Source organism: Antrostomus carolinensis, unplaced genomic scaffold, assembly GCF_000700745.2.
Source record: "Antrostomus carolinensis isolate BGI_N321 unplaced genomic scaffold, ASM70074v2 scaffold3569, whole genome shotgun sequence".
Taxonomy (NCBI): Eukaryota; Metazoa; Chordata; class Aves; order Caprimulgiformes; family Caprimulgidae; genus Antrostomus; species Antrostomus carolinensis.
The window spans coordinates 32,257-58,065 of record NW_010339066.1 but is presented as its reverse complement, the minus strand read 5'-3'; the positions used below and the strand labels follow the sequence as shown (position 1 = coordinate 58,065).

The following is a 25,809-nucleotide window of genomic DNA, read 5'->3' as shown; positions in this document are numbered from 1 at the left end:
ATAAACAACGTGGTAGTAAATATTGTTAGTGTAACATAATAAGGAAAAAATGCAAGTGTTAATAGTAGGGGAGAGATGAGACTTAAAGGGCTGCATATGTTATTTGGAGAGCTTCATAGTAAGCAGAGAAGCAGTTCTTTGTCAGGGACTTTTCAGGTATCCCAGTATTCAGAATATGTGCAAGTGATTCTCTACAGAGCTCCTGTCACACCAATGGAAGCTATCTGGAAATAAAAAAGATGTCTTGCAGAACTTTAACCATTATTGTATTTCCAGTCCTCCTTTTCTCTAAGCATTATTCATGCTTATCCTAAGTGACAGCTCCAGTGAAACATAGGCTGACTTCAACTGGAGGCATAAGGCTGGGGCTAAGAAATTCCAAGGGTAAAAAAAAAAATGATGTTTCCTCCCTTTTGCAGTCAGGAGACTTTTGGAAAAGACTTACTGCTGCTGATGGAAACACTCAGCTTGTTACAGCTCTGAAACACACGGTACACCATAAATGGCATTTCAGATTTGGAAGTTGCTGTGTTGTTTTGGGTTTTTTTTGGTTTTGTTTGGGGTTGGTTTGTTTGTTTTAAATAACATTCTGTAACTATTTACAAGTGATAGGACAAGAGGAAATGGCCTCAAGTTGGACCAAGAGAAGTTTAAATTGGATACTGGGAAGAATTTCTTTGCTGAAAGGGTTCTGAGGCATTGGAAGGGGTTGCCCAGGGCAGTGGTGGAGTCCCCATCCCTGGAGGGATTGAAGAGTCGTGTAGACACAGTGCTGAGGGACATGGGTTAGTCAGGGACTTGTCAGTGTTGGGTTCATGATTGGACTCGATGATCTTAAAGGGCTTTTCCAGTCCAGGCAATTCCGTGATTCCCTGCCTCTCTGACTCCACCAAAAAGTATTTCTTCCTGAAAAATAAATCTGTGGCATGATACTTCCATCTAAAACAACAGTACTTGTGTAAGTCATCAACTTAAATGTTGACTTTTCATTTCAGGAGCGATTTGATGGAGCCTCCATGGGTACAGCCAGACAGGTTGAGCCCAAGAGTCCAGCTCTCTCAGCCACAAGCTCTCATGGGCTCGAGTGGAGGCCCTTGCTCCCAGCACTGGAGTCTGGAGCAGATGGACCTTTTGTCAAAGGAGTGTGATGCAATGTTGGCACGCAGGAGGAACCATGCTGCACCCGTGGGATCGCTGACCTTGATGCCTCAGCCGTACCCGAATTCACCTGGTACACAGCCAAATCTCTCAGTTAAACCTACTGCTAACCAATATAAGAGCAAATTAGATCGGATTGAAGCTTTGAAAGCTACAGCTGCTTCCCTTTCTAGCAGGATTGAAAGTGAGGCCAAAAAGTTGGCTGGGGCTGGTATCAATTATGGTACCATGTGGAACTCAGACCATGAATTTATGCAAGAAAAACAGGATGATGGGCGGTGGGCAAAGGCTGTGAGTCCTCCTGTGAGAGAAGAAAATGAAGATGCTTTTTCGGCCAGAATTCAAAAAATGTTGGGTACCTGTGTGTCTCATACAGCCTTTGATGACAGCCTTCCTGGGGTAGGCAACCTTAGTGAATTTAAAAAGCTCCCTGAGACAATCAGGCCTCATACTGCTGCAGTCAGCCTTGGAATGAGGTCCCCTGCTGCTAACAGGCATGAGGGGATGCTGGGCCATTTATCCAAGAGACAGACTGACTCCCCAGGACATGAAAACCAGGTTTATGCTCCAAACAAAGCTGTAATTCCTCATGAGTCCAGCATCGACTCCATCAGCGAAGGGCCTCTCCTGAGTGATGGAAGCCTCTCTGAAGGGGAAGGAGGCCAGCACAAGCAGTTGCCACTGAAGATGCTAGAGACATTAAAAGAAAAAGATTTCTGTGTTCGGGAGAAAAATGCTTTTGAGCCCATAAAGGAGTTTCAGAAAGAAGCTGAGAAGTATTTGCCACTTTTCCCTCAAACAAGTGGTGCACACAGCAAGGGGCCGTGGGAGGAACTGGCAAAGGGAAGTCCCCACAGTGTCATCAACATCTTTGCAAAAAGTTATCAGCTTCATGGCAAAGGTAAGGATGGCAAAATTTCTCAAAGCTCTTGTGAATTACGATTTTCCCCAGTCTTACTACTCCTTACACTTTATACTTCACAGGTAAGGAATGTGCTCTTAGATGTCTCAAACATGAATAAGGCTTCACTTTACTTTTGGATCATAAATTATTTCCCCCTGCCTTCTTTTGCTTTCTTGTCTAAGGAAAAAAAGAAGGAAAAAACCAAAACCCAACACACTTCCAGGCTGGAAGAAGATTATTTTTTTATTAGATTGTTCTGCATTTCTGTATCAGTAACTGATTCATATGCTGGGTTACATGTATTAATTAATTCCTGTGGATTGGAATGTGCATCCTCCTACTATATATGCGCTCCAAATCATCTGTAATAACACATCATTCCTGTTTCAGTTCAGGCAGAAAGATGGAATTCATGCTTTATGCAGCACTTACCACATCACATAAACATGAGTGCTTGCATATATCCTGAGTTCTTGCTATGCAAGAATAATACAGCTTTATTATTAGAAACATGTAACTTCAGTGGATGAATGATGTGGACTTTCCTTTTGCATCTTTGCTCATATGTGTTATTCAATAATGTCTCAAAGTAGTGTGAGAATTAAAACTCCAGTAACAGAATTGGATTTTGAGAAGATAAGATTTTGGTATATCTGTAGGAAAAGTCTCTTGCTTAAACAAGCCTATTGGAAGTGTTAGTGTCTCAGGGCATGCTTTACGAGTGTCTCATGCAGGATGCTTCATTGGATTTTAATTTTTTTGTACAAGTTTATTCTTTGTTTTATGAGTACTGTTTCTCTTGCTTGGAGCTCCTCATTTTGAGCAATGTTTTCTGAGAAGTTGACTTTTATCTTGTGGTTTTCCTTGAATCTTTTTTTCCTTCATTTTAATCCCCTTAAAGATCGTTGCATTTAAATTTTCTACAGATGACTCTCAAGCACTGTGCTCTTCAAGAATGTTTTAGCTGGAGTGTGTTAATGAAGTAGAGTATTCAATAATTTACAAAAAGAGGAAGACTGTGCTTGTTATGTTGTGTGAAAACTGCCATGGCTGTAGTGCTGTTTTCCTGATGGTTTTGTGTTCGAAAGGAAGTCTTTGTAACTCTTAGTTGGGAGCATTTTAATTCCTGCAGCTTTATTACCTCTTTAATGCACATTTGCATTTGCTATATTTTTTATCTTTTTCCTTCTTTGTCCACACTTTAGTGTTTGATGAAAGGTCGAATGGAGGGTCTGCTCTCCTGCATCCTTTACTCCCTGCCATGAGCCCTCCAGAGAGCGTGGTTTCTTACGAAGATGATTTTGCCTCGTCGCAGGGAAGTGGCACTTTAACAGACAAAAAGATTGCACGTGACCTCAGGTAACTGTCTCAGATGTCTTGTAAAAATCAAAATGCAGAATTCAACAGGAAATGGTTAATGTAAAATCTGTTTCTTAATATGCTGGGTATCTTTTCTGTTATCAAAGTGATGAGGTATTTCCTAAGGACCTTGCAGTTAATACAGCAACCAACGTGTTTAAGACATTAAAATATTAGAGTCAAGTATTCCTGTTCTGTCTAGTTTTTGTTCTTCTTTAGTCTGGCAGGTAACTTTAGTCAAGGTACTTACCCTTTGTAGTCAGGTGAAAATTAGTTCTCCAACTTGTGTGGCTGTTATAATGCTCAGTTGGTTAGTCTTTGTAATTTAGAAAAAAGAAAAGATATTTGCAAGTGTTAAAATACCTTCAGTACTTCAAAATTCTGTCTATAATTGCGTTCAGTAAGGGATACATAAATTGTCTGTAAGAACTTTTAAAACCTTTTATTTGGACTAAAATTTGAAGACTCTCCATCTTACTACTGAATTCATGTGGCTTCCTGAATTTCCTAATTTATTTTTTTTTTTGCAATGAGATATAATTACATCTTTTGGGCACCTTGAGGAAGGCCACAAGTATTGTGTTTATACTGGTGATACTTTACTGCAGAAGAAAGGAATGTAAAGGGCACTTTGCACACTGAAAATGTTGCCTGCAAAAAATGCTTTCTTTCTGATTAAACTACTTGGTAGCTCTTCTGTTGATATTATTTAGTATTTGATGCATTACCCTCTTTTTTGCAAATCTTCTGTAATCCTTTGTTGTCAGTTGCTCATACTTCTGTCAGTTGATGAGATCTGTATGCCCAGAGATTATCTAAAATTCAGTCATATTTGGAATCATTCTTATGTTGTTCAGGTCTGTAGTCAAATAGCTCTTAAGAGTTAGCATTGGAAAGGATGCTTGTTATCCATCTTTTACTGTTTCATATTATTGGACGTATGGTTCAATATGTTCAGTATCATGTCAAACTTCCTAGTGTCTTAGCTGTCATAGTTTTAATCTGAAAATCAGTGCTTTTCAAGATGGGCTAATTAGTGCAGTTTTATCCATCTGTCTCTAATTTAAAGTGTGATGGATTTCTTGTGCACAGTGTAATGTGGGAGTTGGAGGTCCTTAGTTTGTCAATGTGCTCCTTTTTAGTGTTGCTGGCAGCAGTAATTCAAGCATTCAGGAGGAAATTCTGAGTAGGAAGTCTCCCCATGAACCTCGATCTATAGATCTGGCTTCTCAGCATTCACCTGGACCATGGTCTGCAGCATCTTCTCGCTCATCTGCTTCCTCTAAAAAGAGAGGGAAAAGGGAACGTAAGTGCAGTACTTGGCTGTAGGGTATTTTTTTTGAAGGATATTTTAGGGTTTTCTTGTTATGAAAATTGCAGTCTTTCTATATATCTGGAAACTGTAATCTAATACTTATAGGAGGATTTATTTATTACTCTAGTGGTTCCTTCTTAAATTATTTTTGACTCTTGAATATTCCCTGACCTTAAAATATCGTCATCTAAAATTAAATAAGCAAGAGGTTGTAACAACATTGAAAATTTTTCCTTTCCTAAACCAGCCTTTTAACTAGTTAGTTAATTTTAATATTGTGTGGGACCTACCCTCAAATTCTGTACTGAGGAAATTCCAATAGGCTGCTGAGAAATCTGACTTACGGCCACGTTTATTAAGGCAGCAATAAATTTGCCTATATGCTGTCATCTTTGGATGACAGACAGTTTTCCTAGTGCACAAATTAATAAGTACACTTCTTCCTACAGTAACTTGTACATGACAAAAACATGAAGAAACTTGATACTTGGTACTCTCTGATTATGTAAGCAGTGGATGACATAAGGAAAAGCTGGTTTTAAAGTCAATAAAAGGATGATAAAAATAAGATTGGACATTCCAAATTTTTCTCTTCCTATTTTTTCAGAATTCTCTAGCTTGCCCAAAGAAAGCTAGGCTTTATTTATTTAAACTGATAGTGTGCTGAAATGAAAGCCGAGTGAAAGTTTTGTTGACAGTGGACACAACATGGAGATGAGAACTTAATCTCCTGTAGAAAGCTGCCAAATTTACATTTCTTACGTTTTGGATTTATAGACTTCTAACTCAAAGGCTTCTTTAAGTGGGGAAAAAAGTTCTCAATTATTTTTTTGGGGGGGGGATCCTGATGGCTAAGATGTTCATACTTAGAATACCAAACGTACACTTTTTGCAATGTTTTTGCTTCTTAGGGTTGGACTCTTTCAATGGAAGTTCTCACCACTTTCCTCTGGAAGAAGATAAAATGCTATCTGAATTAGAGTGGGGATCCCAACAGATAAAGAAGTCCTTATCAAGTAGCAGAATTTCTAGTAAAGATCATGAGCAGAACCCAGATACAGACAGCACGTTAGAAAACTTGTCTGGACACTCCCTAATGAGGTAACGTGAACCTTGTAAGTCTATGCAAGCATAACTGAGCTTGGTAGTGTTATGGCATGTTACAAAAATGGCTGTGTTTTTGGATATGCAAAAGGAAATGAACAGAAATTATCAGATGTTATTAAGATGAGCATGCAGAAAATTTTTCCCCTGTATTTTAAATATGACAGCCTAAAGTTAATGGCTCTAATGAGAGGAAACACAAAATAGTGATAACTTTCCCTCCACCCTCCAAATGAGCCCTCTATTTCTGAAGGATAACTGACCGGTATAGGTGTCCTATCAGGTTCAGTACCTTAGGCATTGAAACACAAATTTCATTTGCTATTTCTACAAACGCTTTGTAAGAAGTGGAGAGGGGAAAAAAAAGGCAAACTAGTCAACCTGTGCAGTCATCTTGCTCTTTTCAGTAGGATCCACGGACACTGTTGGCTAGACTTGTGTACAGCTAGTATTCGTAAGCCTGTCCAGCTCTGTGAGCTGATGCTTTTTGAGAGTGTAGAGGAAGAGAAAAAATATTTTTCCTATTACATCCTCTGTATGTCTACTGATGAATGCAGTTTATTTTCTGCTAATTGAGCAATGGAGATAGTTATGAAATACACTCACCTTAGTTTTCGCTGTACTTTTTTCTAAAAAGCAACAAATCATATGAATGGTCTTTCACTCATTCTGTGTGGGTATAGAATGACTCTGAGGTACTGACTTGTATTGGTGCCTTTTCACTGACACCCAGTATTGGGTTTAAAAGGTCCTGTGACCTCCTAAGATGGGCCAAATAGAGCAGAATGTCTTCCTAAGGGATTTAAGCAGCCACTGTTAATCCTTTTTGGCTTAATAAAATTGGAATAGTAAATTTAAGAAATGTCTGCATCATTTTCTGTATGTTTAAAGAAAAGAGAAGTCTTTAATTTTCTCTCACAAAGTGTTACTGTAGTAGTTCACTAACTGTTTAAGTCAAGTTTTGGCCTTCAAGCATTTAATTGCATTTTGATGAAAGACACACTCAGGACAGTGGCTTATCACAGTTGCATCCTTATGCTGATAGTAACCTGTTTACTTTTTAAAAATAATGTTCATCGTTTTCTGGTGTCAGAATATTACCCTAATTTCCTGCGAGTAAAACAAAGTTGTTTACTCAGACACTCAGAACAGATGTGTAAATGCCCATGCAGGTGAGTGCACCCTGACTTTCTCATGCCAGGTTCCTAACAGGAAGCATTGAAACTGCTTGTCTGGCTACGTAGAACACGTAGATACTATGTTAATATTTTCTTTTTGGTGCATGCTAACTAGTTTTAATATTAGGGGAAAAAAGGGTGCTCTAGAAACTTAACTCTCAACTGGGATATAGGTGCAAACCCATCTCCTGAGGCCATTTCCTAAAGGCACACTGGGCCTGTGCAAACCATAAGAGACGGTGTCTTTTGTGTGGATCTGTTTGGTGTATATAAATGAAGAACTAGGTTATTACTTTATTGTCTTATCAAATGATTGGACTTAGGAGAATATTGACTCTTTTTAAATTTTTTTTTTTATTTCATTCTCAGTTTCTCAGACAAGGGAAGATCCCAGAAGACTCCAACTTCTTCCCCATCACCCGGTTCACAAAAAATGTTGCCGTTTGATTCTCTAGGCAGTACGGTAGAGAGAGTTAAGTCACCTGCTGGCTTTGCTGGAAGTACAGTGTCAGGGTTGAAGCCTAACGCAGCCTTCCCCGACTTGAGTCTGGGGACTAGTAGGTCTGTAACAGGAGCAGCCTCAGCAAGTGGTGAGTTGTTTTGTTAAAACCATACTAATGCCAGAGCAGTTATATATATATTTTTTTTTCTTTATGTTTTGATGTGGGACAATAAAGTCTATGGAGGTTGACTGGTAAGTCTTATCCTGCAGGATGTATGCGTTTCTCCCCTGCTGGTCTTCAGCATCGTTTATCAGCAGAATTGAACTACCTGAGTGCTATTGAGGAGTCTGTGCGACAGCTTTCAGACGTAGAACGAGTACGAGGCATATCACTTGCTCAGCAGGAGAGTGTTTCTTTGGCTCAGATTCTAAAGGTAATGGAAAAATACTTTCTTGCCTTAAGCTTTCTTTTTTTTTTTTAATTTTGCAAGAAAACTAATCAAATTAGGGTGAGTTATGCTTTTGTTAGCCATGCAGAGAAATCATAATGGGCATGGTGGAGCATGTCTGATAATGTCCATTTTTTGGGATTAATTTCTGTTGTCTTTCTTATTTTAAGTTGACACTGAGGATCCAGTGACTCTAGAATATGTCATTAATATACCATTAGCTGGAATCACTGTTTTGGTTGTGTACTTCAGTAAAATAAATCTTGATTATTTATTGGGTTTGGTGTCAGGTCCCAACACCATGCAGTGTAGTTGTTCAGGCTGGATCATTTGTCTCATTCCATGGAAAAGATATTTTTGGTTGAAATTTCCTTATATTGACAAGATTGCTTTGCTTAATTAATTGATCTCCTAAATCCTCTTTCTTTCTGCACTGTGTTGGAAGAGTATGGGGAATACACATTGTCTCCTGTCTACTTAAAAAGGGAGAGTGTCAGTTGGTAGGCTGAAAATTACTTCAGCAGAAGACGAACCACCAGTAGAGTAGATCTGGATCTTTCAGAGGTAGTTGCAGCCAGTAGTTAAGGCAAAAAAGTTCTTTACATTTAACTTGCATGATAAAAACTTATTTTCCTGATCTGTAGGCACAGCAGCAGCGCCATGAAAGGGACTTGGCTCTTTTGAAAATCAAGGCCGAACAAGAAGCATTAGAAAGTCAGAGACAACTGGACGAGGCAAGGCAGAAGGCAGCTCAGGTAATGCTGCCCTTCAAAAAATGTGGAGTGTGTAAGAGGCAAAATGCTGTAAGTAAATCCCTGCCTATGAGTATTCTTAATTTGAAGCTGTAGACATAAGGAAGTGGTGAAGGGGTTTAATAGAGTTGGAAAAAAGCTCTTAGGGGCCAATTTCAAACTTTTTTCCTGCAGACTTTGAGAAATAAAACTTGTAGCCATTATAGCCAGAAAATTTTGAAGAACTGAACTGGTTGTGTTTTCTGCATAGGTCCATGCAGAGTCACTACAGCATCTGGTCCAGTCACGGCAGGAGACTGTACAAGAGTCCCCGTGCAAGGCTGCAGCCAAACAGGCAGAAACAGCTCACCAGATCCGTGAGGTGAGGTCCTGAGTGAAAGGAAAAAGCTCTTCTAATTTCAGTATTATTTTTGAGTACTTTTTTTGCCTTTAGGTTGTTGTCTGTTGTTCAGTGTCATTCTCGGTGCAAATTCTTTACCTTCGTAATGTGACAAATGATAGGAGATTAAAAGGAGCTTTTCTGGAGTCCTTTTTTAGAAGTCAGCAGCCTTAAATCCCTGTTCACTATTCTTATGATCTTCCAGTTAACAAACTGTTAAGAAGTTTGTTCTTCCAGGAAAGACTGATGATAGCGAACTCAACATCTTTAATTTGCAAGAGTTACACTCTATCAGGGGATTGAACCTGTATCTGTTTCATATACAAATTAAATTGGAAAAACAGGGAAATTGCAGTTTTGCTTACTTATGAAAGTAGGAGACCAACAAATTAACAAAAAAAAAGAGGAGGGAGGATCTTCAGCAGAGCTCTTATATTGGTACAGGCTTTGGAGTTTTCTGGGTTTGACTGTTTTCATTCTTCTTGTGACATACAGGATAGAATATTTATTAGTTTTCAGTTTTATATGTCAGTTTACCAGTTTTTATACTTGTTGTTCCCAACATTTAGCAGCTGCTTCACACATAGGTAAGAAATGCAGTAACCAAAAAGTGCTTTTGCTTCTTCATAGTTTAGCAATTGCAGTCACTGTGGATTAGGGTTATGGGATGGAGTGCAAAAGGCTGATGGGTGTGAACTTAACTGTTTCATCACAGTTTATGCACATGCTGGTGATCAGCAAGGCTGTTTTTATGGTAGGTAATGGGACTGCAGAATAATACTGATGTACTTATTCTGGGCTTTGCCAAACATGTGAAGTGTAAATCATTTTTGAATAGACACAAATGGGTTAGGAGAAGGGAGCAGAAAAGCTCGGGCGTCTGAAATACAGGCAGTGGTTGTTGACAGCAGGTAGTGAAGTCTTGGATAAAGACAAAGAAATATTTGTGGTTTATAGAGCTGAAGTGGGTGGAAACCAATCAAGTAACAAGGTAGAAGAGAGACAACTTTTATTTGGTGTAGGATTTTAATCTGTTGTCTTGCTTTAAGTTTGAAGTACAGGAGTAAGAGGGGCTAGTGGAGAGGTTGACCTGGTCAGTGATGATGGGCTGGCAGAGTAGCTTTTCCATCCGTGTTCACAAGTGACTCCTGATACCCAGTTAAACAATCATTTATTTTACATTTATTTATTTGCAGCAATGGAAATGCTGGTCACTCATGTACTGGGAGTATTTTTGGACGTACACTGTAATTTCTTATGTATAGAGTTAATTTCTGCATTACTTTCAATTTGAAGTTTATCTTATGCAAAAGATAATATAGTATGCTACTACACAAGTTTGCTTTGACTGTTGTATTAGCAAATGATAAAATAGTGGGTGACATATATAGACAATCCAGTAGAAAAAAATTTCTCATATTTTTATAATTTTTTTATGCATTACAATTTATATATACATTAATTGAAGAATTAATGGGGAAACTCAGCATGTGTATTGGTAAGTTATTGAAATACAGCTTATTCCTACCTTCGAAACCAACCTGGAGTTCCCTCCTCTGCAAGAGGTAGACCTTTGAACAAGAAGAAAAATACTAAATTCTAAAGCTTCTGAAAATGTGTGTTCTCTGCTGTGATTTTTTGAATAAGTTCCTGTTTCTAGTCAGGTACACAGTAACTGCCATACATTAAAAAGGATAAATTCATGGTTATTTGTTAATTTAATGCTGCCAGTTTTGGACCTGGCAGTTTTCACAATATTGGAACTTAAATCTGTTGCTTCCTTTAGAAGGGAAATAATTAAAAAAAAAAAAAGCCCCTTTTTTTTCTGGTGTTTCTTGTTTTGTGGGGTTTTTTGGTTTTTTAAATTTTTTAAAATTAATTGTAATGGTGAGTCTGGAATGTTTTATTATGTGGGGATCATTCTACTGATCAGAGTTTGGTTTAAGTTGATTAGAGTGATACAAGTAGTAACTTGCATGTCTGTAGTTTCATATCAATAATTCCACTCTACATAAATTAAAGAATATGTATTTACAGAGCAATATGCACCTCCTACAACCAAAATCGACACACATGTAATTACAAACCACCTCAAAACTGTATCTTGCACATTTGTTCAATAAATCAGTAAATTGCCTGTGAGAATTACTATTTTCTCTTTCAAAAACACTTTGATGCTAAGTGCATTGTATTCCTTTGTTGGTTTTTTTTGTTGTACCCAGATGACAGAGTTGGCACGAGCACAGATCTCGGATACTGTCAGCGCTCCAGCTGCTCCAGTCACCACCTTGTTTGACCACCAGCGGCAGCATCATTCAGAGTTCATGAAACAACTGAGAGCCCGAACGGATACAAACAGGTTTTGCCTAATGTTTCACATCTTAGGAAGGGGGAAGTAAGATTTGTTAGGTTTTGCTTCACCTCTTCTTGAAGAAAATTTTAAGATGTTATAATGAGTGAGCATTTAAGAAGAATTTAGATTCCATCTTTATGCCCTTAACAGTGTACTCCAAAGGTGATATTGACTGGTTCTGTGAAGCTCTATATAAAAGATTAGGAAAAAATGCTCTACATGTTTGGTGGAATGATTTAACCAGTCTGAGCTTTAAGTAATCTTTTCAGAAATTTTAGCTGTTAACTGCTTCTAGTAAACTGATGAAAGCTTGTGAAAACTGTATTATTCTTTGATTTAAGACAAAGCGGATTTATCCAATGAGTCTGGTGCCATTTCACAAGGTAAAGAGGAGACAGGTGACTCAAACCAGACATACTCACTGATATTTGATAGTTATTCAGAGTCCTCCAGATCAAAGGTTTATGATCAAAGGTAAGAAGAGTTTAGATTATACAGGGATTTTTTTGCTATAAATAAGAACTAAGAACAAAGGAATATAAAGATATTTCCTTCAATATATATTTTTTTTAATTGGATGCTTTTCTCTTCTCTAACTTAAGAGAAGTTTAAGTTCCACATCTGCTTTCTCATTTGGCTGAATTAGCAAGAGTCTAGCAAGCAAGTGAAGGGAGATGGTTATTCCTCTCTGTTCAGCTCTTGTGAAACTGTATCTGGAATACAGTGTCCAGTTTTGGGCTCCTCAGTAAAGAGAAGACATTAACATACTGACTCAAGTCTAGTGGTGAACCACAAGAATGTTTGGGAGGCTGGAGTACGTGATGTAAAAGAGAGGCTGGAAGAACTGAGCTAACTTAACCTAGAAAAGAGAAGGCTAAGAGGACAGGGACCTAGTTGCAGTATTCTAAACGTGGGTTGTTATGGAATGTGAGGCTAAACTCTTCTTGGAGGTGCACAGTGAGATGAAAAAAGGCAATGGTGACGGATTCCAGAAAGGGGAAAATCATTGGGAAAAAAAAAATGCTCCCTATGAGAGTGGTCAAACACTGGAATGGGGGTGCAGGGAGGTTGTGGGATCCTCTGTCCTTGCAGATGTTCAAAACTTGGACCTGGCCTTGACTTTGGTTGAGTGAAATACCTTCAGAAATTGTTGAGCTGAGATGATCTGATTTCTGTGCTGTGATCTACTTGCATGCTTCTGTTGCATTACCTTTGTAACCTAAGAGTCACTTTAAGTCTCTGTTTATCTGAGCCTTTTTCCCTGTCTTAAATATTTGCATTTTATGCTTTTCTGATTTTACTCTGTGTCTTTTTGAAATGGACTAGAACACAGACTGGAACATATGTTCTGAAAACACAGTGCAGAGACTTTCAGGACTGCCTGCTCTGTGATGTGCATTACTTTCTATTCTGTTCTCTGTGTATCTGGCCATTTTATTAGCGTTTTTGTTTTCACTGTTGCTTTGCACTGGCTTGAGATTTTACATGAAGTACCTGGAGTGCTGTTTGCCTGTGGTTTAGGTTTGACTCATTTCTGGTGTTACTTTTCAGTATCTTGCCCATGTTTAATACTGGATTTTAGCTTTTGATTTCCTGTTTGCTTACCTGATCTAGTTAGGTCCCATGAAGTTTCTCACAGCCCTTCTCTGATTTTAACCAACAGGAATTATTTTGGCCCCTGTAGTTCTCATTTAAAACAGTATTGCTATCTCAGTCATGCTTTCGAAAACTGTAAGTAGATAAGTTTGCAGTGGTTTATCATCAATACTCATTGCCAGGTAGAGGGCTTGCTACCTACAAACCACTTGCATTCTAAGGTAGAATAAAAATAACAAATTCTGCTGTCAATCAGCAGCTTGATGAATTTGAAATTTTAAAGTAGCCAAGCTGCATTTTAAAAACAAAACTAAACCCTCTGCCTGTCAATTATTGCTGGGATGTTAATCATGGTATGTACAATGGTGATATAAATATTTTGAAATCTGCAAAGTAGTTTTTTAAAAAAATTATCTCTTGTTAACACAGTAGTACCAGCAGCCGCCAAGAGAGTCCTTCAGTTCCATCTTCTAAGGAGAATGAGAAAAAGCTTTCCCGTCGTGAAAAGATAACTAGCAGTATTGAGGAGCAGGCTCATACTGCTGTGGATGATTCCTTGCCAAGTGATAGTATTTTATCACTGCCGGATGAAAAAGGTTAGCTGTATTGTTTGTATGTGACGAATCTGAAGGTGGTAAGGGCGGAGGGAGGGAGGTGCTGTTTCAGAATTAGTTTCTGAAATAAATGAGGGAATATGTGTGAAGAAAACTGAGCCCCAGGTGAATTAGTAGTGTCTTAAGAGGTAACAGAGGATGGCACAGTGAGATGAGAACCTTTGAAATTGTGCATATCGGAGTGATGGACTCTGTGGGCCATTCTGCTTTCTGCTGTGCTAGCTGTAGCCAGATGTTCACTTGCTGAATACTCAGGCTGAACGCTAAATGTTTCAGCAGCCCCAGAAATGTGTTTATAGAAGCGTACAGAAGTCTGTTAGGTCTTTTGAAGCTAGATAACAGTATTTCATTATGTCCTCTAACTCAAGGTTGCTCTTTTCTAAACACCCATTTTTCTGCATTGGAGTAGTTATCTTGCTGTCTTTCACACCCCCCTTACTGAGATGAGGCAGAGTAAAACTGCATTCCTGTTATTTACCTGAGCGTAAAACCACTTCCTTGATTTCTCCCTCAGATTCTGCTTCTGTTGCAACGGAGTATTCCTTGAAATTTGATGAGTCCATGACAGAGGATGAGATTGAGGAAAAGTCTTTTCGGTCTTTGCTGCCCTCTGAGAGTCATCGCAGGAATAACTTGGAGAAGAAACGGGGTAATCGTGATGATTCTGATGAGGAAGTCTCCCCAGAAAAAACAGCTCTGTCATCGATCAAGGTACATCAGACAGCCATCGTTAAGGTAGATTGACTGAATTGAAATGGTTAAGCTGATGAGCTTCAAGTGAGCTGGTTTTAGTTGTGTTTGCAAACTTTAAGGTTCTTTTCCTCCCTGTGGTTCTCCGAGCATCTCAAAACGTAGAGTTGTGTGAGTCATGCTGTATGTCACTGTTGTACAAGTGTGATGACTTGACTTACAGAACAGTCCATCCAGGCCTCTACCTGTTCTCTTGTGACTTTGGAGAAGAGGAGTGACTCTTTAAGGCAGGTTATAAAAGCCCAGTGGATTAAGTCTTCCTACTGTGCTTACACACAGCTAGGAAGCACAAGAGGATGCTTTATCTCTCTGGCCCAAGAGGGGATGTCGCAAAACTGTCATGCAGCCCAGAGCAGAAAAAGCTGGTCTGCACAAAGCTGGGAGAAAAAACAGCTTCCCTTCTTACATCTGTGTTTGTGTGTGTGTATCTGTGCATGCACGCACACGTGCTTTGTAATGGAAAAAGGCCTTGGAATTTCTGTATTATTGAATCATGCCCTATTTGTTCTTACCTTCCAGGAGCTAAGCATGCCATTCTCAGGGGGCCAAGATAGTTTCTCTAAATTTACCATGGAGATGGTAAGACAGTACATGAAAGAGGAGGAAATGCGAGCAGCTCATCAGTCCTCACTGCTTCGGCTCCGGGAGAAGGCTCTGAAAGAGAAGACTAAGGCTGAATTAGCTTGGCTGGAACACCAGAAGAAGTAAGGCAGCTCTGAATATACACTGTTGCTGACTGACCATTTTCTTGTACTTCTACTTGATTGTTTTGGGGTTTTTTTCATAAGATTTTGCTTCCACCCCATCCTTCCCTTATTAAGAGTGGTTGAACTAATCTTCTGACATCAGTAATTATACAAATGTTACTGTCACTTGGAAAGAACAGAACCCAGTTTAGAAGTGTGCTTTGGTGTTTACATTGACTGTGGCTTGATTAAGAGAATTTAATTGGAACAGTAGAACATGAGATGTTTGTTGTCGGTCAGAGAATGTAGTTCCCAACCATTACTCTACAAGTCCTAATTAAAAAAGGTATAAAACTGTCAAACAATTAGACCTTTATTTGCTTGATGTCTATCTGAGGTCATTTCAGTTGACTCATGCTGAATATTGTGAATCTGGATATGTGTTGTACTTAATGATTTGTTTCCAACCTAATATATGCTTTGTGCTGGAATGACACTTGGAGTACCTAGTGATACTACTGAACAGTGGTGGCCAGATTTAATCAGTAATACTTTTCCATGGTCACTGTCTTTATGAGAGTACCATTGTTCACCAGACATTTTCTTCCAATTTCTTGTCATTGTGGGTTTGACAGAAGATTGTGAGGTAGTGACCCAAGCATCCTTCCTTTTGTTTTTCTCAAATGGTGAGTGTGCTACCTCTGCAGAACTTCTGCCCATTCATGTGAGATCCCCTGTTACCTGCACTGGACTTTTAACTATGTGTGTCTCACTAAACAGTACAAAATATTCCACTATAGAGCATGCTGTTGATTGAGTACAGGCATATACAAAAGTTTACTTTTCCTAACCTGCAGGCTCTACTTCTAATCTGTTTGCAGGCATTTGCGAGACAAGGGAGAGGATGATAAGATGCCTCCTATTCGAAAGAGGCAGCGTGGTCTGCTGCTGAGATTACAGCAGGAAAAGGTAACTGATACCCTCTAGGAAGATCCTGTTGAAACCTCTGTGTAGCCATTAAAAGTTTTAGACCCTGTAAAAGCTAAGAATTGAGAAAACTCCATACCAGGCTTTTGAACTGGAAGCTAGCAGTGTTTCTTATCAGTAAGTTTTATTTCCATTTCAGTAGTATTTAATACATTGTTTTAAAGGGTCCTTTTTGTATCAGTAATCTCAGTGGTTGAGACTTAGAAGTAATAATTGATCTTCTGTTCTTTTCTGCTGAAGTTTAGGCTAATTACTTCATCATGTAATTGCAGTAATTTTAAACCCATGGCAAGGACACTGTGGCAGCATTAGAGTGTGTTCTTGAGAGCTGTTTGTTGTAGTTCTTATGCTTAATCTTTTTTACCTAAAAGGCAGAAATTAAGCGTCTTCAAGAGGCTAACAAGGCTGCTCGGAAGGAGAGACAGCTGATCCTTAAACAACAGGCAGAAATAGAACGAATCCGTCAGACGACAATGAAACTGCAGGAAAAACTAAAGTCTGCAGGAGAAAACAAGCTGGTGAGTGTTCGGTACAGAAGCTGGACTCTTCCCTCTTTGGCCGTGCATGTGGTATTTGACTTCAGTGTTTATAGGAATGGAAAGCTATTAGATTGGACCTATCACTTGGAAGTTTTGTCTGCCTCAAACAGCCTCATCCTCCTTATCTCAGCAATTTTATGTTTAGTTTCTTTGAAGCATCGTTTAAGGAAATGCATTTGGAGAAGTTATAAAATGTTTTTGTTTTAACTAGGCAGAAGATGGTGTTTGTTAATTCTCAAGCTTAACTAATGACTTTGGGAATACCAGTTTTTTGATGCTGAGATCTCTCAGGCTCTGATTTTGTTTGATTATTTATTAGATCTCAAAGTACTAAATGTCAGCGCTAAACCCCAAACTTGCTGCTTTGTGTGTGTGTGTGTGTGTGTGTGTGTGTTAGTGTCAATACACTAAGTTTCTTGCATCTGCTTTACCAGATAGCAAGATGGGATTTTGGTAACTGTCTCCCTCTACAAAATTTTGAGGAGAGACAAGTTTAATAGTAGTAGCGTAGAAAGGATTGGATTCCTGTTTGTGTAAGTGAATTCTAGTGGGTTTTTTGTTCTAGATACAGTTAGGGGAGAACTTAAGTTATGGAGAAAAAGTTTGTACTAAAAAACTTCGTGACAAATAAAAATGAAGTTGGAAAATGAAGTTAAACGTGCAGGTAGATAGACTTATCTAAAGTAGTACTTGATGTAATCTTGGGATTAAGACGTAAACTAAATTAACACAATTTTTAAAGAGATTGTAGAATAACTTTCCTTACTTTTAATGTTACTTTTTTTTTTTTTTACCACTTTAATTGCAGGAGCTTCACAGTGAGGATGACATCAAGCAGAGCAATGGTTCTAGCCCACTCCCAACTGATGCAGAAACACGCAGCCCTTCCCCAATCTCAATCTCCAGCAGTGAGACTAGTAGCATTATGCAGAAACTTAAAAAAATGCGCAGCAGAATGGATGAAAAGTAATTAATTTTTTTTTTCTTATACAAAAGTTTACTATTTTAATAAAACAAGTTGGTTTGCCCAGTGTCTGCACTGAAATGGCTATCAGAAAAATTATAGATATTGATATCACATACACTTTGATCACAGTTGCCTGAAGCATTAATAGAACCGTATTAATCATTGAATGTAATATTGTAAAGGCTACAATTCTTGCATGAATACTGAGATTCAAACATTGTTAGCTGGCAGTCTGGGTGGTCAAGGTTTTATTATAGAAGATTGGTTTTAATAGTCTTTGGACTTGATAGAGTTGATAAAAGCACATCAGTTTAAGAGATTTTGATGTTTGTACGTACAAGGAACTTGGATGGGCTCCAGCTTGACAGTACAGCTTGTTGGAGTTCCTCTTGCAATGAGAGACCTGAAGTCATATGTTCAAAATGGTGCCTGTATTTTGTACCTCCCTTTCTGTCTTAAGGGGAGAAAAAAAATATAGGGAGTGAGACTCTGGAATTACAGTTCCAGGTTTTATCTTGAATTGAAGCGTAAGTTGTAAATAGCAATAGTCTTATGCAAAAACTAGTAACTGAGATTGAGATCTGGCTCACAGAAAGTCATTGAACTTGTTGGGCACGTGATTTCTACCTCATTATCCAGCTGCTGAATTTGAATTCTAATTGCATGAAAATCAGCCGGGGATGATTTCTGTAAGTATTTTCTTAATTAACGGAGGTGGTACGTGTGTGACTGAGAAGACAGGCAGTTAATAAGGCCTTTCTTTTCCTTCTGTGTGGTCCACAGGCTGGAAAAAATTTGAAAACGCTTGTCAGTCTTCAGAGGAAATAATGAAGTGTATGAGCAGTTCCTGGGTCTGAAAATTATGACTGAATCTGTTGATTTCACCTGTTAAACTGTTTTGAGTCAAAAATTGTTTCTGCATCTTTTCAGTGTAGGAATTACTTTGTCTGTACTAAACATCCCAAATGTTTTACCAGCATGTGCTCATTAGTTTGAAGCCTTAAATTATTATTTGAGACTAAAATAAAAGTCTGGCCTCTGCCAGTTGCCACAAGAAACAGTCTTCTATTAAACAATTTATTTGAACTTAATAACCAAGGTATGTCACTATATTTTAGTCCATATGGGTCATCATGTTTTTTCTCTTGAGACTCCTAACAGAACTGGATAAAATACCAAAAAACAAGCACTGCCATTTTTAAAGGCAAGTTCTCTGTGACTCCTTGGCACCCTATTTGCTTGTAATCATTTGAGTAGCACATTTCCCACACTCGCATGTATTTATATATGATGAAGATAATGATAGTAGTAAGTGAGGATTTGGTATAAGTAGGAAAAAACCAAAAACATGTTATCGTTACATGGTTTTCATGTTCTAGCCTGAATTGCTTACTATTTTATTCAGACTCTTCTGGTAGGATGTGGTAAACTGAACAGTCAAAATCACAAATTATTTCAGGTTTCTGAAGTGTCATATTTCCAAAACTAAATTCTTGGCATTCTAAGTCATGTGAAAACCACCTCGTTGTTATAGCAACAAACTTTCTCAAAATGTGATTTGAGGCTGTTAAATGGCTTAATATGGAGGCTTGAAAAGGATGTGCTCTCTAGGCCATTTTGATGTCTAGGATTTCAAGAAAACAAGATTTTTCTTCTGATCCTATTTTTCTTATTACAAAGAGGGTCTTTATCTTATTTTTGTCCACCTGAGATTCAACATACAAAGTTTCAAATGATGATACAAAACCAAGTTACAGCTTACGAATTTTGAGATGTAGTATTAATACAGTATTAATACTATAAGAGATGACAAATATACTTTTATATTCAAGACTTCCTTTGCCACTTTTTATCAGGTAGTGGTTTTATCAATATTGTTTTTGAAATCTTGTTTTTTCAAAGTACCTTCATTTCTAAGCAACATTTACAATTGCAGAAAGAATTACTTATTAATAAATGAGGGATAGTAGTAGATACAAAGTATGTTCTAGTATTAAAGATATTTTAATCATCAGATGAAAATACTTCTGACCTGGAGAATACTTTTCAAAAGATAGATAGCAGCATTTGAACTGAAACAATTGCTTTTAGGCAGAACAAGTAGATACTGTGTATGATATATGTGTTCAGGTGTTTTTGGTTTGATAGTTTGGTATTAGATTGCTATATATGTTTAAAGGAATTAGTATTTTGTGTAAACATAAATGTTTCTCTAGAACTCCGTCTTCCTAATTGTGCAGCTTTTGCACTCCTCTTGCAGTGACAGCAGTGCTTATTGATTGAAAAACAGTGCTGACCTGGTATCTTTTTTTTAATGTCCTTATTTGTAAAATGCATATGAACATTAACATAGTAGAATAAGATGTTTGGTTTGGGGTGTAATGATAGGAAGCTGCCATTTGAAGGGAATCAATCAGGTTGTGAGATATGGCAAAAGGGAAGAAGCTGAATGATGAGTAAAGTACAGAGGAGCTAGAGGAAGGAATTGGGGAAGCCTGATATTCTGGATTTGCTGTACTCCACAGCAAGATGCAAAACCTTTGGCTTCCTTACTTATGAGGCAGCTTTAATATTTCTCTTCTGCTAAAAGGGGAATGAAATAATAGTTCTGTTCTGATTTTAATTGATGAGTCTGTGTAGCTTGCATGTGAACAGGAGCATGCTCTGTCAAAGAGAATTAACCACTTCCCCTTGCTTGCCTTTCATATGCAACTTTAATGACAGTCTGCAGCAGAAGAACTGATGCTCATTTTCTTTTGCTTTCCCTTAATATGCTGCTTAGCTTGCGTTGTAGTTGATAGAGCTATCTGGAGCTGTATGGAGCGTAGTATTTTTCTATAAGTATGATAATTCACTAGGAATTAGCTTAAAATGGTAATTTATTAGGAAATACCATTTTAAGCATAGCTGTAAGTTTAAGTAGATTTTTTTTAAAAAAACCAACAGGCATTATCTTTCTGCAGTTAGTACTTCAAATGAAAGAGACTATACATGAGTGTTCTGAGACCAAGTCTGTACTTTGCAAAAAAAAACCCCAAAAAACCAAAATAGCAGCTAGAAGTTGAATTACAGGTGTATCTCAGACTTTTCCTGGAATTACTCATGTTCTAAAAATTCATTACTTAATCTCTTTTTTTTGCCCTTTCACTGGTGCTTACCTTTGGAGAAATAATTTTACTGAGGTTTCGCCAGGTGAATGAAAATGTGTTTAAATTTTCAGAGTAGCAAAGTTGTTCATATTGCAAAACCAGTGTGCTGTTTAATGCTGATAATATACTCTATTGACAGTATAGTAGGAGCTGCAAAAAGATCAGGTTGAGATATGTTAACCGGTACATGTGGAAGTCTACATCAGAGTAATAAAACTCCTTACAAAATATAAAGAAAAATATAGCAATATGAAAGTAGCTTGCCTTTGATTAACAGAAAATGAAGAGTTATAAGTGTAAATGTTCTATTAACTTCTGCATAACAGTGTATAGTTTTTCTACTTAAGATGTTGGGTAATAACTATACAATGTTAAATGCAATTAATTTTAAAGTTCTTTACTAGATGCTATCCTTTCTCGTTCTTTCTGCCTTTTTTGCTATCTTAGTTTTAAACTCTTCCTCCTTATTTTGTAGACACTGCTCTCCTGTTCACTACTTCTTCTCTGTCTTTACGTCTCACCACTGGGCCTCTCTCAGTGTCTGTTTTCCCAACCTCCACCCCAAATTCCAGCTGTATATCTACAACCAATTGGTCAGGTAACTGTATCTTTCTCAAGCGATAGACTCTTTGATAGAGCATGCTCTGTTCAGTCCTAGGAAGTCAAGAGATTCTTCATCAGTGAATGTCTTTAACACTTCCCTCACTGTTTCCAGATCTTTATTAATGATGTCATGGGTTTGGGTGCACCCTTAGCAAGTTTGCAGGTGACACTGAGCTGAGTAGTGCAGTTGATTAACTAGAGGAAAGGGATGCCATCTAGAGAGACCTTGACACGCTTGAGGAGTCTCATGAAGGTCAATAAAGCCAAGTGCAAAGTCCTGCACCTGAGTCAGGGCAATCCTCAGTATAAATGCAGACTGAGGGATGAATGGATTGAGAGCAGCCCTGCAGAGAAGGACTTGGGGATGCTGATGGACAGAAGATTGGATATGAGCTGGCCATGTGCACTTGCAGCCCAGAACACCAGCCATGTCCTGGATGGCTTAAAAAGAAGCATGGCCAGCAGGTCAAGGGAGGTAATGCTCCTCCTCTACTCTGCTCTCATGAGACCCCACCTGGAGTACTGCATCCAGTTCTGGAGTCCCCAGAAAGAGAAAGACATTAGACCTTTTGTAGTGGGTCCAGAGGAAGTCACAAAAATGATCAGAGGGCTGGATCACCATTCCTATGAAGAAAGGCTGAAAGAGTTGGGGTTGTTCAGCCTGGTGAAGAGAAAGCTCTGGGGAGACATTATTGTGACTTTTCAATATATAAAGTGGGCTTATAAGAAAAATGGGGAGAGACTTTTTACTGGGGCCTGTAGTGATAGGACAAGGGGTAACAGCTTTAGACTGAGAGAGGGTAAGGAAGACCTTTTTTTATTATAACAGTGGTGAGACACTGGCACAGGTTTCCCAGATAAGTTGTGGATGTCCCAAACCTGAAAGTGTTCAGGGTCAGGTTGGATCAGGCTTTGAACAACCTGATCTGGTAAAAGGTGTCCCAGCCCATGGTAGGTGGTAGGGGAGGGTAATCTACGATTCTACTACTGTGTTCTGAAGTAGCAGACAGACAGTTCACTTTGTTCCCACTTACTGATCACTGCTTCACAATAGCTGCTGAAGCTGTCTAGTTTGGGTTTAAAGTCTGTATACCTGGGATATGAATGTACAAGTACAGGTTAGAGCAGCAGGTGAATGCTTCCAGGTTAATATTTGGAATGCATGGCTAAAATGTGTGATCTTAGCACCAGAGAAATAGTTAGACTTTCACATCATGCTGGTGTAATCTGAGTGCTGCTGCTTGCTTTTTGCTCCCCCAGATTTCTTGCTTCATAGATGCCAGATGTGGGTTTGCATTTATGTTTTTTGTTTGGTTTTGTTTTTTCCTGTGAAGGTGCCTCTGCTTTTGAGGATAAATGTGTACCTTTGGTGTTGCAACTGGAACCCTCTAGACTGTAGTAAATATTAAGGCAATGTGTATGCTATCTTGTGGCTCTGACCTTTTAAACCCCAGGGTTATAAAAGGGTCTGCATCTTTAGCCATGTTGCTTTCATTCTCCTCTTCCTCTAAGTTTAATGTTGGAACCTTCTTTCTCTCACATCACTTCTTTTCACCTATCTTTCTTGTTAAGTAGTCTTTGTGTGGTGATTAGTTTCATGGTCATTTAGTTAATTCTCCTGCTTGTGCTCTTCTGGGTTAATTCATTTGACATCTGCTTTTATGGGAGTCCTGCTCTTTTGAATCCATTTATTTCAGCCTTTCTCTTGCATTTTGTTTCAACTGGATTTGCCTCCCTCAAGATCCAGCTGTGAAGATCCAGACATTGTGATGAAATCAGTGGGTGAAGGAAGAAGAAAAAGTTGCCTTTTATATTGAGATCATTGTAATAATGACATCCATAATGAGTTCCAAATACATGATCTGCTAGACTAATTGGCACTGTTGTGTATCTGAAAGTGAGAGCTGATAAATCTAATAGTGCTGGTGAAAGACACAATGTAAGCATGACTGTCCATGTCATGTTTGTAATGCAATTGCTGTTGGTAGTCTAGTTTCAAAACAATATTAATCTGTTGGTTGTGCCTAAGAGTAGATGGTGTTTGATGTTTGTCTATAGAAAGTGATAAAGTAATGTGCAAAATCGTGGAGTCTGTCAGCTTGAAGGTGGCAGGTGTTCCAGAGACTCTTGAGGTGCTTCTGTTTTTCACCTGCTCTTGTTTTGACCATAGGAAAGATGATTTTGGGCATGTCTTACCGTCTTCTGAAACTTTTATCTTCACATCATAGCTTGTCCACCTTACCTGAATCTGTCTTAGAGAAAGACTTATCTCAATCCTAACCTTTCTGACCAGTTCCCAGCTCACTTTTCCAGGGAACAGAATGAATGCTAAATGAGGAAACAAGAAATGTCCCTTAGCAGGTGAGACCTGCAGATTAGCCAGTTGGTCATTCCAATCTCTGTAGAAGAGTTTTTTTGAAACCTGAGAGATTAAAAACCACAAATTATATTATTATCTGCTTTGCAGTTTAAAGAAAATTGATGCTACGTGTTTGGGATGGCTTGAAAATTACAAATTATAAAGACATTTGCAAAGCAAAATATCACAAGTCTTTGAAGACTGCCTTTTTATAGACCCCACACCTTCTGTACCAATGACAAACTCTCACTAGCTGGCAAACCACGCATTTCCTACAGAGTCATTCTATGACATCTTAAAAATTTCAGTGTAGGAGATGAATTTAAAATTTCAGTGTAGTCTCTTCTCTAGACTTGGCTTGTCAGAGGAAGTGTGTGCAATTGATGTTGAACTTACTTCTATTTACTCTCTTAGAGGTTAAATGCTATGGTCTTGGTTACTTCAGTGTTTAGAAATAAGACCAGAGATACTGTTGTTCATGAGCTGGCAAACAGAACTAGTATATACACTCAAGCCTGTTCATACCTACAAAGTTCTATAAGAATTTTCTCTTTTTTGAGGTTTCATGGGTCACTTAAGAAATCTTTGTCAGACAGAAATTATCTGCTAATTTTCAGCATGAGCTTTACTTTTTATCTATTCTTAAACTAGCAGCCAGATATGTTAGTAGTTTGGAAAAAGTAGTCCTGCATCCTTATTTTCTTGATGCTGTCAGCTCACAATTAACATTCCAAGTGTGGTGATCCATTAAAAAGATGCTCAAAGGAAGAAGGATAAAGGCTCCAGAAATTCAGGAGAACTATTAGTAAAGAATCACCTTATCTTATAATTATGTATTTGGAAAGATCTGTGGGGCAACTGGGGTTACAATTTTTGTCATTGATATTATAAAAAATAAAGGTTCATTTTTCAGTCACTGCTTTCTTGAGGGTTCCAGTTTAATACCCCAGGTACTTGTCATGTGCTGAAATTGGGAGCTTATCCTGTTCATTTTAGTGAATAGTTAGTAGCATTTTTAATTATTTTGGAGATCTTTAAAATGTAAGTAGCATGTTTACAATATGTTGTACGTAGACTTTACTTACTGCAAAGAAAAAACCTCTTGTCTACTTGCAATTTTTTTCAGCAGCACATCAGAAGTCTGGGAGATAGTAGTTAGTGTGGATATTGTCCTAGAAAACAATTTGAACAGCTATTTTTCTGGGAATCGTGGCAATAGAGCATATGGGTATTGGGACCTTTGAGTGTGGTTGGCTGTTTTCCCATTGTCTTCTGCTCTGTCTGTCAGGTTCCTGACTAAACGAGAGCAGAAGCTGATGCAGCGTCGACAACATGCTGAAGAATTGTTGGAGTGGAAGCGTCGCCTGGATGCAGAGGAAGCAGAAATACGGCGGATAGAAAAGCAGGCTCTAGCTGCCTGGGACAAGGAGCTGCTCAAAACCAAAGTAGCCAAGAAAGAGCTGGGAGATCAGAGAACTGAGCCCAAAGGTAATAGGAAGTGGAGGAAAGTGATGCAAATGACAAGAGTAAAGCATAATTTGACACCGTGATTGCTTAGGTTTGCACTTTCTTCCTCTTTCTGATGTTTTGGTGGTGCTTGTTCTTCTCTGGACACTCTTAGAATCTTGATTTCTGCACTCTTTTCTGCCTTCTGTTGCCTTGTTCTATTCAGTCCTATTTTATACCTTAGTTAAATGCATAGTCTTCCTTTGCTGTATATCTTCTCAAGTGAACTGTGCAGCATAGGCCTATCAAATGTCTCTACATACAATTTAAACTATATTCTCTCTTTCAAAACAAAAATAGTACATGATCTTTTGCCAATCATCTTACAAACTTATTTCCATTAAAACCATTTTCCCCTGCAGCGCTGTTTGAGCATCTCTCCTTTAGCCTTATTACTACTATTGGTGAGGATGGCTCTTACCAAGGGCTGCTTTCCCCTTGTCTGTGTTTTCAAAAAAATCAAAGTATTTTTTTCTTCCCTCTGTTGTTAATGCAGTATAACTCTTTGAAAATCTACAACTGTGCTAAAGTATGCTAGCATGTAATTTGTATAAATAATGCTATTGTGAGGAAAAATAAGTTCCCAGATGCTGGGAGCTACAGCTTTCCTGTTATGTCTTAAGTGGACCATACTTCCAGCATGAAGCACAGAGAACTGGA

At 38.3% G+C, this 25,809-nt stretch overlaps 1 protein-coding gene across 1 annotated transcript in view; it reads left to right on the top strand.

Moving 5' to 3' along the window:
• Positions 1 to 25,809, top strand: part of CEP350 (centrosomal protein 350) — a 63,764-nt gene that overhangs the window by 16,209 nt on the left and 21,746 nt on the right. The window contains 17 exon segments of the mRNA XM_010175696.1: positions 996 to 2,059; positions 3,268 to 3,421; positions 4,576 to 4,733; positions 5,648 to 5,837; positions 7,388 to 7,608; positions 7,731 to 7,894; positions 8,554 to 8,664; positions 8,912 to 9,022; positions 11,263 to 11,404; positions 11,741 to 11,876; positions 13,422 to 13,585; positions 14,118 to 14,314; positions 14,873 to 15,057; positions 15,921 to 16,008; positions 16,398 to 16,544; positions 17,374 to 17,531; positions 24,932 to 25,131. Coding sequence (XP_010173998.1) covers positions 996 to 2,059; positions 3,268 to 3,421; positions 4,576 to 4,733; positions 5,648 to 5,837; positions 7,388 to 7,608; positions 7,731 to 7,894; positions 8,554 to 8,664; positions 8,912 to 9,022; positions 11,263 to 11,404; positions 11,741 to 11,876; positions 13,422 to 13,585; positions 14,118 to 14,314; positions 14,873 to 15,057; positions 15,921 to 16,008; positions 16,398 to 16,544; positions 17,374 to 17,531; positions 24,932 to 25,131 — 3,590 coding nt within the window.